General features: G+C 46.4%; 1 protein-coding gene across 1 annotated transcript; it reads right to left on the bottom strand.

Annotated features, from left to right (window-relative positions):
• Positions 1-3,196: 3,196 nt before the first annotated feature.
• On the bottom strand, positions 3,197-12,953 carry Avpr1b (arginine vasopressin receptor 1B). The gene is made up of 2 exons (XM_021175548.1): positions 12,023-12,953; positions 3,197-3,531 (listed from the first exon to the last, which is right to left on the bottom strand). The coding sequence occupies exons 1-2, from the start codon at positions 12,951-12,953 to the stop codon at positions 3,197-3,199; spliced, it is 1,266 nt and encodes a 421-aa protein (XP_021031207.1).
• Between the last annotated feature and the right edge of the window lie 879 nt (positions 12,954-13,832).

Raw genomic sequence — 13,832 nt, 5'->3', positions numbered from 1 at the left:
CTTGTCTAGTCCCTGATTTTAGTGGGAGAAGCCAACACTCTTAAGGCTGGCTTTCCCAGTCCCCACCCCAGCTGGGATTCATAGTTGCCTCAGGCTATCCAGGGTAGGGGTGAGGTGTCGAGTAGGAGCTTTAACCTGATTTATTTACTTATTATTATTTATTTGCTTTTTAAAAATGGTATTTTGGGAGAGGGTTTCTCTGTGTAGACCAGGCTGGTCTCAAACTTGTCTGCCTCAGCATCCTCAGTGCTGGGATTAGGGGCTCATGTTATCATTGCCAGGCTTCAACCCAACCTGATTCTTTTTTTTTTTTTTTCTTCGCTCATGTGCTCGGGAGTGCATGTGTGTGTGTGTGTGTGTGTGTGTGTGTGTGTGTGTGTGTGTGTACTCACCTCTCATGCATTATATATATTAGGACCTCAGTTTCCCCTCCCTCTACTCCTCCCAGTTCCCCAAACACACACCTAAGCTCTCATGCAGATGCACTACCCTTCAGAAAAGAACAGGCCTCCCAGGGATATCAATGGAACACAGTGTATCAAGTAAGTTACAGTAAGGCTAGGCACCTAGCCCAGCCCAGCCCAGCTTGGGGGTGGGAGTGGGGAGGTGACACACACAGCACTCAGGACCTGCTACTCTGGCTCCACACTGCCACCTTGTGGTTGCAGACCTGGTACATTCATGGCTTTTTGTTGTTGTTGTTGGTTTTTTTTGTTTGTTTTGTTTTTGTTTTTGTTTTTGTTTTTGTTTTTGTTTTTTGACACAGGGTTTCTCTATGCAATCCAGGCTGTCCTGGAACTCGCTCTGTAGATCAGGCTGGCCCGGAATTCACAGAGATCTGCTTGCTTCTGCCTCCTGAGTTCTGGGATTAAAGGGTGAGCCACCACCACCTGGCTACCTTCAGTACTTTGTCAGTGAGCTGCTTGATTGGAAAAAAAAATCATGTTTTAATTGTATATGGTGAAGCCCATTGTCATTGCTCATAAGAAATAAATATTGTCAGGATGACCCTAGGTATTAAAGAGTCATATTGGCTCATTTCAACCAGGACTTTGAGGTTCTGGACCCAGAAGAGAACTGTGGCAGCCTGGGCTGTGTTAATAGCCACTTGGTAGACCAAAGATATATTTACTTACAAAACACAATATAGCCACTGGAAAATCAATAGCTGCTTTTAATAACTTAAAAATCCATCCCAAGGAATCCCCACAATTACCTGCTCAGCTTCCCACACACCTGTATCCATTCTTTCCTGCCTGTACCTGGTGTTCTATTCCTGCCTGGGCTGCCGTTTCTGGTTTCATTTTAGAAGACAGGTTCTCACTATGTGAGCTAGCACTTTCTCTTGTGACTTGCACAAGGAGAATTTACTTGTTTATGGATCTGGGCCCCAGCTGTTCCTTCCATGAAAGACTGCACGGACTGTTTTCCTGAAAGCAGGTTCTACCATTTGGGGTTTGTTTACTTAGGCAGCAGTAGGGTCAAGGGTTAAGCCTAGGATTTGGTTTGCTTGATAAGGGATTGCTCCGCACTGAGCTATGCCTCCAGCTCTTTTCTTTTTCTTTTTCTTTTTCTTTTTCTTTTTCTTTTTCTTTTTCTTTTTCTTTTTCTTTTTCTTTTTTTTTCCCTTCTTTTTTCTCTTTAGATGGGGTCTTGCTAAAATATCCAATCTGGTCTTGAATTTGCCTTGTAGCACGGGAGGCAGCTCTTGCATTTACAAGCCTCCAGCCTTAGTCTGCTGGGGAGCTGAGTCTGTGGATGCAGGCTCAGGTTTCCTGTGGAGATTTTAAGGTACTGAAGTAATGAACTTTACAATCCACAGGATATGCATATGTGTGTGTGTGTGTATAATTTTAGCTTTCCCTTGGAACCAAAACTGAGGTGGAAAAGTTCCCCTAAGATTTTAGTTCCCCTGGAGATATTAGGAAGAATGGGGCAAGGCCCTAGCGTTCACCTTTCCCTGATATCTCTTCCTACCTTGGAGGAGGACTCACCAATACAGAACTGAAATCAGAGTACATCCAACCCTTGCGTACTAGAGAACTGGAGAGCAGCAAACAGACATGGGGGTGGGGGACAGGAGTCAGTGCTAAAGGTGCAAGGCAGGAGGCAGTCACCTCCTCTTTCTCTGTCCTGAGACTTCTGTTGCCAAGGCCATGACAGGACCTACCAGAACTGAGGTTAGGTGTATACAGAGCCGTTATAGAAGTGGAGCAATTCTAAGACCCCATTGGTTAGAACACCCTTTGTGTTTGGGAGCTATTACCCAGTTGTAGTTTTGCAAAGTCATAGAAGGCCAGAGCTGAGAGAGACTTCAGAATCATCTCACTGCTGATGAGGCTGGGGCCTGGAAAGTGGAGATGGCTTCCCAGGGCAGAGAAAAGATTTAAAATCTTGATTCCAACTTTCCCTAGAACTTCAAGGATTTCTAGAGCCATGATCATGTTGTCTTTTTTCCAACAAGTGTTCCACACTGCCCCAGAGGAAGGAAGTCTGGGTTCCTGGAGGAAATAGGGAAGGAGATGCTAGCCCTGTGTTCTTTCAGACTTATTCCTGCCCCTGGTCTTTCTTGTGTCCATTTCTATTCCTTCTTCCCTCTCCCCTTTCTGGGTATCTCAGCTGCAGTGGACCATACCACTGAGAACTCACAGTGTGTTCCCATCCTGTGGTAAGGCTGATGGGGAGAAGAGCCAGCATTTACTACATCCCTACTAGGTATCAGGTCCCACATCACCATCATACTACTTCATTTCTGTAGGCAGGTGAGCCTGGCCGGAAGTCCCATTTACCCATCCTCCTTTCTAATAATCTATTCTCTCCTCTCCTTGTTCCACTGCGATGCACCAGTCAGGTGAGAATAGGGACAGTTAGTCAAGTAATGAGATGAGTCTCTGCATTGACAGTACCATCTAAGCTGTCCTAGATCTAGAACACTATATCTACCAGTTGGGTATGCTTATGGGTGCTTTGTCAGTGTGCCAGGAACAGGGGGGTTGAGTTTCCTGATTTCCAGCTATCTAAGAATAAGAGAGAATGGCCCATACCCACACTAAGCCCTGCCTTGACAGAGTAGTAGCAGCTACTCTGGCCTCTTCACCCTGCCTCAAACTAAGCTCTACTTTCTACCATCCCTGAGCCACCTAGTCCGTATTCCCAGTGCCTGAGATGCACAGAACCAGAATGCAGGAAATCTTCTCTAAAAGACGCTGGTCTCCATAGTGGCTTCTCCATCCACCTGCTCCAAATCCTGCAGTGAGCCTGCAGGCTTAGGCTTTGCATGGAGGCTGAGGTTAAGGCTGAGACGGAGAGTAGATGGACCACAGGTGTGGGTCAGCAGTGTTGTGCGGCGGCTAGTGAGACTGCTGTTGGAGAGCTGCCTGTGCACTCGGGGCTTGGAACCCCTGCAGCAGGTGTGGCGACTCAGGGAACGTGGCAACAGGTGGCTGTTGAAGCCCATATAGATCCAGGGGTTGCAGCAGCTGCTGAGGTTGCCCAGAAGCATCGAGATGGTGAAAGCCACGTTGGTAGAATCTGCCAAGACAGAAGCACATAAGGCATTAGAATCACAACTCAAGAGGGATCAGTGGGGGTGGGGTTGGGGCTGGGGGTGGGGGAGGCTCTAGGACAGAGGCTGAATCTCCACTGAGGAGATGAAGACATTTCCCAGAAGGGGAAAGAGATTTACTTGGGATTCTATACCTAGATAGGCATAGCTCAGACTTTGCCTGTAACTCCCGAGTCCAGGTCTCACTACCTTAGTTTTGGTTGATTTTTAACTTTAGGGATGATTTGCTTTAAGTTCAGGTTCAAGTAAACTCTCCCTGTGTAAGATTGGTCCAAGTAGAAGAAAATGATTTCTGGACTATGAATCTGGACCATGAATCCTCTAATACGAGATTTCTCTCCCTCCTCTTCCTTTGACATGGCCTCCCTCTGTAACCCAGTCCAGCCTCAAACTTAAAGCAGGCCTTCTAAACTTTCTCTCTATCTGACCCATCTTCACCTAAGAAAATGAATGTTTCCTAGGGTGTCTATATCGATAGACAAATGGAACATTTGCTGATAATAAACCATAAAGAAGTTAATTTCCTTTCCCAGGGTCTCATGGATGTGTGTGCCTTTCTCTTTGCATATGAAGAATTCCTTCCAGCGTCTTCTGTAGAGCCTGGTGGTCCTGGGTTCCTTTAGTGTGTTTTCACTGTGGAGAGTTTTCTTTCTGTTTCAGTTACGACGGACTGTAGGCTGAGCAAATACACATCACTCTAAGCCCTCCTTGCTTGTAGAGCCTGTTGAGGAGTCAGCCGGTCCTCTGAGGGTGACTTGGTATTTCTCTCTTGTTGTTTCCAATGTACCTTAACTATAACTGGATTGAGCAAGTTCTTTTCTGGTCATATCCATTTGGAATTTTAAATCCATCCCTTGTCTGGATGTGTATTGCCTTCAATAGATGAATTTTGAGGCTATAAACCGTATTGGAAATGTTTTCTATGCCTTTAGCATGAGATTTTTTTTTCTCTTTCTTCTATTCCCATGACTTGCGGATCATGTCTTCTCAGGGTATCCCTCAGATCTCACTTTTCACTGGCTGACTCAGTTTCTCTGTTCTGTCTTCAATCCCTGATCCATCCTTTTGGCGAGGTCGTCCATGGAGCTTTCTAGACTTACTAATTTTAAATTTCCAACATTCAGTTTGCTTTTCCTCAATGTTTTGGTTATTTCAGCTTTTTGTATCCCGTCGGAACTCATGAGGGAGATTCTGTGCCCTCTGTGATTTCCTTGAACATACTTATAATCATTCTCTAAAATCCTTTGCATGGGATTTTTGTCTAATTCAGTCTCATTGGAGGTCATTACTGTTGGACTAGAAATTTTTGAAGGAGTTGTTTTTCTTTGGCTTTTCCTTTTCTTTATGATTTTGGACTTGTGCATTTGGGGTTAGGTCACTGGTTAGATTTTTTTTAAATCACTCATATTATTTCAATAGACACATTTCAAGTGTTCGAGTGAAGTTACATTATAATAGGGTTGAGGTGCCATTCTCCTTTATTAGACTGCTGTTCAGGGCATCATGATTGATCTCCCCTGAGAGCAGAATAGTAGCTGCGGAAACAGCCACTATGAAGGAGTAGGGCCCACTATGAAAACAAAGTAGTAGTCCAATGAAAAACAATCACTTCCTAAGCACCAGTCATGTTAGACAACAAAGGTGAGCTGACAGTACTGTAAGCATGAATTTATTAGTTAGGTGAGTATAGGTAGGAAGCATAGTAATCACTATATGTGTCGTAATCACTTCGTCAGACAGTGTTGGTCAATGAAGAAAGAGTAAGGGAGGAAGACGTAAATTGGAGGAAGAACAGTAGGGACAAGCGTGAGTGTGTAGGTGGCCAGAGGTAGTCTTTGCTAAAGGTAGAATGGGCAGAGAAAGGGGAGGAGATACAGAGAGTTTAAAATCACCCCAGCTCAGAAAGCTGAGACACAGAAGGCCTGTCACCCAGACCAGCCAGTGAGGAGAGTGGGAGCAGATAGAGACCAAGACAGAGCTGGGTGCAGCTGGCCTAAGGAACTGGCACTGGGTATCAACTAAGAGAAAAGCAGAAGTGAAGGGGAGCAAGCTGGATCAGGGCGCAGAGTACAAATGCAGTCTGGCCCATTTGCTCGCTCCCTCTTGAGTCTCCCAGAAGCCTGTTCCTGCCTTCCAGGCTGTGTCAGGTCATAGATGCTGGGGGACTCTTCAAGGATACTTCCGAGTCCAGTTTTGTGTTGTGCATGCTGCTCTTACCTTTGGAGATTGTTGGATGACCAGCTTACAGACTTCTGTCTACTCCATATGTGGCCCTTCACTGGTTGTATCTCAGAGTCTGGTCATTTCTGGGGAAGTCCTTCAGGAGTCCATTCGCAAACACTAGTCCTATACTACGGTATAGTTCCTGATGCTTGAAGCTCTGCTTGGAGCCCATATGTAAGTTCCCCAGCAGACTGTAGCTTTGGCTAGGTTTCCACTGAACACTGTGTGGCTGATTCAGTTTCACCACCATCTGGTGGTGTTCTGCAGGCCAGGGTCAGCATATAAACCCACAGCACCTGCTCTGAGTTTCTTAAGAGAGACGTTCACAGAAGGTCTCACAGGTCACCAAGACACTGAAGCAGCAGGGGTCTCTTTAAAATGTCACTTTATGGCTGCCAAGAAGAGGGGATCTTCCAAGCATCTTTCTTCTCTCTGTTGCTGCTATGGACTTTTGGGGGGTGGAGTGTGGGGAGGGTCTGATTCCCTCACATCTTTTGCTCTTTAAAGTATCTGTTGTGGGCTGGTGAGATGGCTCAGTGGGTAAGAGCACCCGACTGCTCTTCCGAAGGTCCAGAGTTCAAATCCCAGCAACCACATGGTGGCTCACAACCATCTGTAAAGAGATCTGACTCCCACTTCTGGAGTGTCTGAGGACAGCTACAGTGTACTTACATATAATCAATAAATAAATCTTTAAAAAAAAAAGTATCTGTCACTGAAATCACAGTGCAGATTTTCTGGGTTTCTTTGTCATAAGATGTAGCTACTGATTGCTGTGGTTCAAGACTTTTTTTTTTTAAAGATTTATTTATTATGCGAGTACATTGGTGCCGTCTTCAGACACACCAGAAGAGGACATCAAACTCCATTACAGATGGTTGTGAGCCACCATGTGGTTGCTGGGATTTGAACTCAGGACCTGTGGAAGAGCAGTCAGTGCTCTTAACCTCTGAGCCATCTCTCCAGCCCAACATTTATTTTAAAACAATTTTTGGTACATGTTTATTAAAGACTAAAACAAGTTTTCATGCCAATGGTATGGATGTGTTTGCTTATTCTCATGTGGGCACATCTTAGCCAAATATAGAACACCGAGCATTGTCAATGTTTCTCAGAGTTGACTAGTATTTTGAATGTTTAATAGCCAATGCTGAGAATGTCGCTTTGTATGAATATGTAATATAAAATAACAGAAGACTGTGTAAGGTCAGACATTATTAGAAATTTGATACCAATCCCAGGTCAAAATACATTCAATGACATTTTCTCCTAATGTTTTTGATGCATTTATGTGTAGTGTAGATGCATGTGCAGATGTGTGTACAGGTGCACATGCTTGTACATGCAAGGTGGAGGCCAGAGGTTCATGTCAAGCATCTTCCTCCATCACTGTCCATATTACTTTTTTTTTTTTTTGACACAGGACATCTCATTGACCCTGGAGCCCACTGATTGGCTAGACTTGGTCAGACAGCAATCATTCATCATCCTCCTGTCCCCACATGGATCCCACCATCCCATCCTACCAGGTTTTTTCCATGGATGCTGGAGACGCAAATCCAGGTCTCATGTTTTTATGCAAACACTTCACCTACTAAACCTCCTCCTCCGGTTATTTTTTAATATGCAACTCAAGTCAGTAGCTTAAAAATTTTAAAGCTCAAACATTCCAATTCAGTGCAATCCAAGGCTATGCTAATTCAATGCATGCTGAGCAGTGACGTTAAAAAAGTATTAAGACTGATTTGGGGTTTTTTTTTTCTACTTTCTATGGAGCAGTCTTGCCGTATGTTCTGCTCACCGTATTCTCCTTTGCCTCAGGCCCAAAGCAATAGCTCAGCAGACCTTGGGATGAAACTTGTATAACTCCTTCACTATGGAGAACTGTCATGCTAGAAAGAGGCCTGTGGAGAGGGCTTCATAGCAAGGAACCGATGCATGTGGTCAGCCTATGCACGAGGCTTGCCAGCCAACCCACGCACAAGCATACTTGAAGCAGATCCCTCCTCACCCAGCCGAGCCTTCCAATGACCTGGCTGATAATAACATGGCTGCTTGCCTGTGAAAGACTCTAAGTCAAAGGACCCAGCAAGATGGTCTGTGAATTCCTGATCCACAGAAATGGTGAAGTAAAATGTATCACTCCAAAGACAGTCAGCTCTTGGCTGAATAACTTCAGCCATCTTTATCTGCCTACTCCTGCAAGCATTAACCTCGTTCAGTGATTCTCAGTCGTCCTAATGCCTTGACCCTTTAATACAGTCCCTCGTGTTGTGGTGATCCTCAACCATAAAATTATTTTTGTTGCTACTTCATAACTGTAATCTTGCTACTGCTATGAATCATAACATAAATATCTGTGTTTTCTGATGGTCTTAAGTGACCCCTGTGAAAGGGTGGCTGGACTTTGTTTTCACTTTAAAACTTTATATTTCTACAAGAGCAAACAGCTTGTACACATAGTAAAAACATTGCCGTTTGTAACACGCAGCAGTTTTGGGTCTGCACTGAGGTGTTTCCTGCAACATTCTTTGGCATTACATGGCACTGCAGCATGCACAGTGCAGAGCGTGCATGTTATACATTCAGAACCAAGGTTCAGTGGACCTGCAGGGTGCAACACAGGTGAACATTCCCAGAAACACCTCAGACTCATTACACATTTGATTTTGAATAAATCCTCATCACTGCACATTAAGAAATTCTTTGCTCTCACCAAGATTTTTTTCAATCCCCAATATCTACCTATGTGACTCCATATGGGGCTCCAACACATGGTTGCAGGACCTTGTCCCTAATGGACATAGACTTAAGATAAGACACTGTCTATACCGTACCCAGGGCAAATAAACAAGTTCTGGGCCCTCTACTTTGCCCTCATTTGAGTTATGGATAATGGCTTCTTGGGGCCCTATGCACCTCCTCCTCCTTCTTCTCTCAAGTCTCAGTCTTTTGTCATTTGGTCACTGAACATGTGATCACTGGCTTGTGCAGGTTCCTGTGCTAGGGAGCTGGTAATGACTGAAACTTGGCTGCCCTGCAAGTCTGTCACCATCCCCAAGTACAACATGGCGGGCAGGTTCTAGGCTCAGAGAGTCTGCTTGGATCCCAATCTCATTCTCAAATTGTCACTAGGAATCTACTCTCTCATGAGAGAAAAAGGAAACAAAACAAAATCTATTCGAGGCAGGCAGAATGTACAGGTGGAAAAGTCTAATAAGATCCCTTTCAGATACAGTTTCCTTCCTAGAGTTCAGTGGAAACACTTCTCACAATCCAGGCAAGCTGCTAAGATGACCCCGGCCTCCTGCTGCACACATCTGTACAGTGCCACAGCTGGTGCACTAGCTTCTTCACAGAAGTAGAGGTTCTTAAAAGCAATGGCAGATCTGGTATGAAACTCACAAGCAGCTCTTCCAGCTCTTCTAGTACAGTCAACAAGAACTGCCACTCCACACCTTCTGTCTCTAAAGCAGAGATACTGGACCCCGTCAGAGCTACCACCGCTAACATCAAAGGCCCAGCTCATGTGTTTACCCAGTAGCAGTGCAAGGCAAGAGTTTCAGGACAACCATGAGTGACTCCCTTGGATGTGTTCTGCATATGGCCACCTCTGGGACAAAAGGGGGGGGCATAGGGTGAGAACATTCAATAAAAGGCATAGGGGAAGAAGCCAAAGCCATTTGGCCTCGGTGGACAAATTCTGTGCCTTAGGAAGCATGTTTTGGTTTGGTCCATCTGAGCCAGGCACAGGGAGGGGCTGAAGATGTGCCAGGAGGAAGCGGCTTCCGTGGAAGCTCTGCTTCTCAGCCCTTGTGGGAATATTCACCACACCCAGTCCAGGCACCAATTCAGCTAACTGGGGCAAGGAGACAGATCTAACCAAAAGCCATGGGAGCATGGGGTATACTGAACAAATAATTGTAAAGCTTTTATTTTGTCCTTGAGCTTTTATTTTTCTGAGAGCACATTGTAGGACAGGGTTTTGTCTCTACACTGCTGGGTCAGAGAGGCCCTCGGCCACAGGAAATCACTATCTACGCAGACAATGTATTGGGGACACTCTAATAATAAAGGTGGGTGCTTCAGGCAAACGGGTCTAAACTACACCAACTAATGGAGAAAATAGAATTCATCTTCCCACACATCCTTCAATAAAGGGCAAAAACTACCTCATCCTTGGCGTCATTGGCCAGCCTGAAATTGCTGGGAGAAAAGCCATGTAACAGATAAAGTTGGCCCATAAACCACTTGTTTCAAGTACTGGCTCTATTGCTTACTAGCAGAGGCATCTTGGGCCAGCAGCTTTAAGGCCACTCTGAGCTCCAAGTTCCTCAGGGGCACTGTAGAGAAAGCCACTCCATAACACCATGCAGATCCACATGCTTGGTACCAAAGGAGCCCTTCCTTGGCTACATCATTCTGGCCTTGGCTAGCATCCTTCATAGTAACTTTGATTGAATATGCTCATTGCTTACAGAAAAACTTGCAAACACCTTCGTGTTCAGACTAATGCCAAAAGACAGAACCAAGCATGGTGTTACCTATCTACATTCCCAGCAGGCAGGAGGCAGAGGTGGGAGCATCAAAAGTTGGACATCATCAGTCTGGGCTACACAGTGGTTACAAGGACAGCCTGAGCTGCAGCACCCAAAGCTCACAAGCCTGCTGACTACTTCATTCTCTGGTATCATGTTAGAGCTAACTTTTTTTTTTTGAAAGTATCTTACTTTGTTTTTCAGATAAAGGGGAAGCCTCTCTTTGTAGATCTAAGTTAAGAACCAGGGTTGTAGGCAAGGTGGGGGTTGTAAGAAAGAGACTAGTCTTGCAGAGGACCTAGGTTCCAATCCCACCACCCATGTGGTAGCTCATGACCATCTATAATCCCAGTTCCAGGTGAGTCAATACCCTTTTCTGGCTTCTGTGGGTACCACATACACACATTGGCCACAGACATTCAGGCAAAATATCTGAACTCATAAAATAAAATAGAAAGAAAAGGAAAAGAAAGAAAGACTGGGAAAATCTGAAAGATTGGGCTCTCTACTCCTTACTATGTCACCCCGGGGCTGAGTGGCCTTGGGCAAGTCACAGACCCTTTCTGTGCCAACCTTTCTTCGATGACAGAATGATGGAGTTGAATTTGAGATCTAAATGCTGTCCTATGCCAGTCCTAACTAATTAGAAGTGGCTGTTGAGAAAGAGCCACAGAGCTATGTCCAGACACAGAAGGGAAGGGCACACAGAGAGAAGACAGTCCCCATACCCAGCATTGCCACCCTGAACTAGATTATTTGAAACCCCTTTCGGATCTGTTAGTCTATGATCCTCCAGCTCATGTAGCATGCTAGAAGTTGGCTGAGCAAATACACCTAACCCTCTTTCCCACAGGGCCATGCTAATCCATTGTGCCAGGACAAGTGTTGTTTTTTACTAGCAGCAAATGGTATTTTAAAATTGTCAAATAAGTAACCAAAATTTAAAAATCAAGAAACTTGTGCTCAGAGAGATGGCTCAGAGGTTAAGACTGCTCTTCCAGTGGTCATGAGTTCAATTCCCAGCAACTACATGGTGGCTCAGAACCATCAAAAATGACATCTGGTGCTCCCTGCTGGCTGGGCAGGCAGAACATCACTTACCTAATAAATAAATCTTAATTTTTTTTAAAATCAAGAAATCCCACATAATTGATATTCACTCAACATAGCCTCAGTGGGCTGGGCAGGACTTTATTGAGCAAGACTGTGGGGTCTGAATGTCTGTCCCCAGAATTCTTGTTTTAGAAACAGATCCCTCAAAGTCCTATGCCAATGGCACTTTCCAATGAGACCTTTGGAAACTGACTCGATCCTAGGGCCTTAAGAATTAATAGGTTAATGAGTTAGCACGAAAAAAGAAATGTTTGTTACCATAAGAGAATATCCACTATAAAAACCAATTTGGCCACTCCCAGGGGTGCCCTTTACCACCCTGGGAATCTTCAGAGAGTCCCCACTTTCAAAAAAGAACCTTCCCAGACTTCCCAATTCTAGGGAAGTGAGAAATAAACTTCTGTGCTTCAAGTGTTAGGTGGGTATTTCTTACAGCAGCAGAGGATGCTTTAAGACAAGCAAGCACCAACTCACTTAGTTACCCTGTTCATTTGTGTCCTGCCTGGCCCTGGGAGACATTGTGATCCTTGTCCTGACCCTATTTTCTGTCCCCACCACCTCACACCCCACCCCACATACTCACCTTCATTAGGGGCATTCTCGTCCCACACAGACCACATCTGGACACTGAAGAAAGGTGCCCAGCAAGCAATGTAGGCCAGCACAATGACAAAGGTCATCTTCACGGTTCGGATCTTTGCCCTGGAGATGGTACTGATGCTGCTGACCCGGGAAGGCAGCCCCCTAGTGGCTGCAGCAGCGGCAGAAGATGAGGACTTGGGCCAGCCCCTTCTTTCCTCCCTGCCAGCCTGTGTCTTGACTTTCAGGTTCTTGTAGATCTCATGGCAGATGAGGCCATAGCAAGCTGTGAGCACCACCACGGGCAGCACAAAGATGGCCATGGTGGTCCAGGTGATGTAGGCCCGCGGGCCCCAGGAAAAGTAGAAATCTGCCCAGCAGTCCAGCACCCCTGAGCCCTGGATCACCTCTCGCAACGAAAAAATGAACACTTGAGGGAGGCTGAGGATGGCAGCCAGCAGCCAGGGAGCAGCAATAAGAGGGTAGGTGGACTGGCTGGGCTGCTGGAGGCTTCGAAGAGGGTGACAGACAGCCAGGTACCGGTCCAGCGTCATGGCCAGCAGCATGTAAGTGGAAGCAAACATGCTGAGCACCTGTAGATATTTGACAGCCCGGCAGAGGAGGTCAGAGCCCTGGAAGCGATAGGTGATGTCCCAGAGCAGCTGAGGCAGTACCTGGAAAAGCGCCACGCCCAGGTCCGTCAGGGCCAAGTGCAGCACGAACAGATGCATGCGGGAGCGCTTATGGCCCTGGCGGCCCAGAATCAGTAGTACAGCCAGGTTGCCTCCTGTGGCCAGAACCAGGACAGTAGCTAGGATACCAATCTCTACCTTGGCTAGCTCTTCATCCCTACCCAGCCAGGGTGTGGTAGCATTGGGGACAAACAGGGTGCCCCCAGGGGAGGGAGTAGCAGTCCAAAAAGGCTCAGAATCCATGGTTAGGTTTTGAGGGAGAGAAGGAGGGGAAGGTGGATGGAGGGACGGCAAGTAAGAAGTTGGATAGATGAAACAGAGTGAGAGAGAAAGGTTAGAGGTGGAGGGAAAGAAGGGAGGTGAGGGGTGACGATGGAGTGAAGGCTTGAAAACAGGTGAGATAGTTCAGCAGACAGGGACAGAGAGAACGAAAGGAGTAAGGAGCAGAACCGACATCCCTGACCCCACAGAGGCTGGGGAATCAAAGAAAGAAAAGGCGGTCTGGGAGGTGGGTGTTAATATGGGAAGGTTGGAGGGGGTTGGAAGTGGGGGCTTCTGAGAGGTGACACCGAGGAAGCAAAGGGAGCAGCTGCCATCTCCCAAATCCACCCCAAATTTACTTTGTCCAAACTTTCTTTTGGAATCGGAGAGAGTAGCTGTTTCTAAGTTGTCTTGAAGGTGCGGTCCAGGACCATGGGCGGTGCCTGCAGGAATTGGAAACCCCTGCCAAGCCACCGCGCTCCCTCTGCTCTCACCGGAGGGTGAACACAGGCATGAGCAGAAGCGGCAGCTCAGAGCGTTTTTATGCTCTTGGATTCCTAGTCCAGAGGCTGCCGCTTGTCGGTTGGCTCCTGCAGAGGAGGGTGGAGTGAGACTCAGTGGCACTCTTCAGACAGGGGGTACTGAGGGGAGGGGCTGAGGAGCTGGGTGGGACTGAAGAGGAGGAGGATCAGGGAAAGAAGCTAGCTCTTTCTGGCAGCCAGGATCCACTGAGCACCAAACTCACCTACACTGCCATCCTGATCCCTCAACTCTCGCTAGACAGGTGAGTATGCATGTGTGTGTGTGTGTGTGTGTGTGTGTGTGTGTGTGTGTGTGTGTGTGAGAGAGAGAGAGAGAGAG

This window comes from Mus caroli, chromosome 1 (assembly GCF_900094665.2).
Source record: "Mus caroli chromosome 1, CAROLI_EIJ_v1.1, whole genome shotgun sequence".
Classification (NCBI taxonomy): domain Eukaryota; kingdom Metazoa; phylum Chordata; class Mammalia; order Rodentia; family Muridae; genus Mus; species Mus caroli.
The sequence above is the reverse complement of the archived record's forward strand: the minus strand, read 5'-3'. Positions and strand labels throughout refer to the sequence as shown.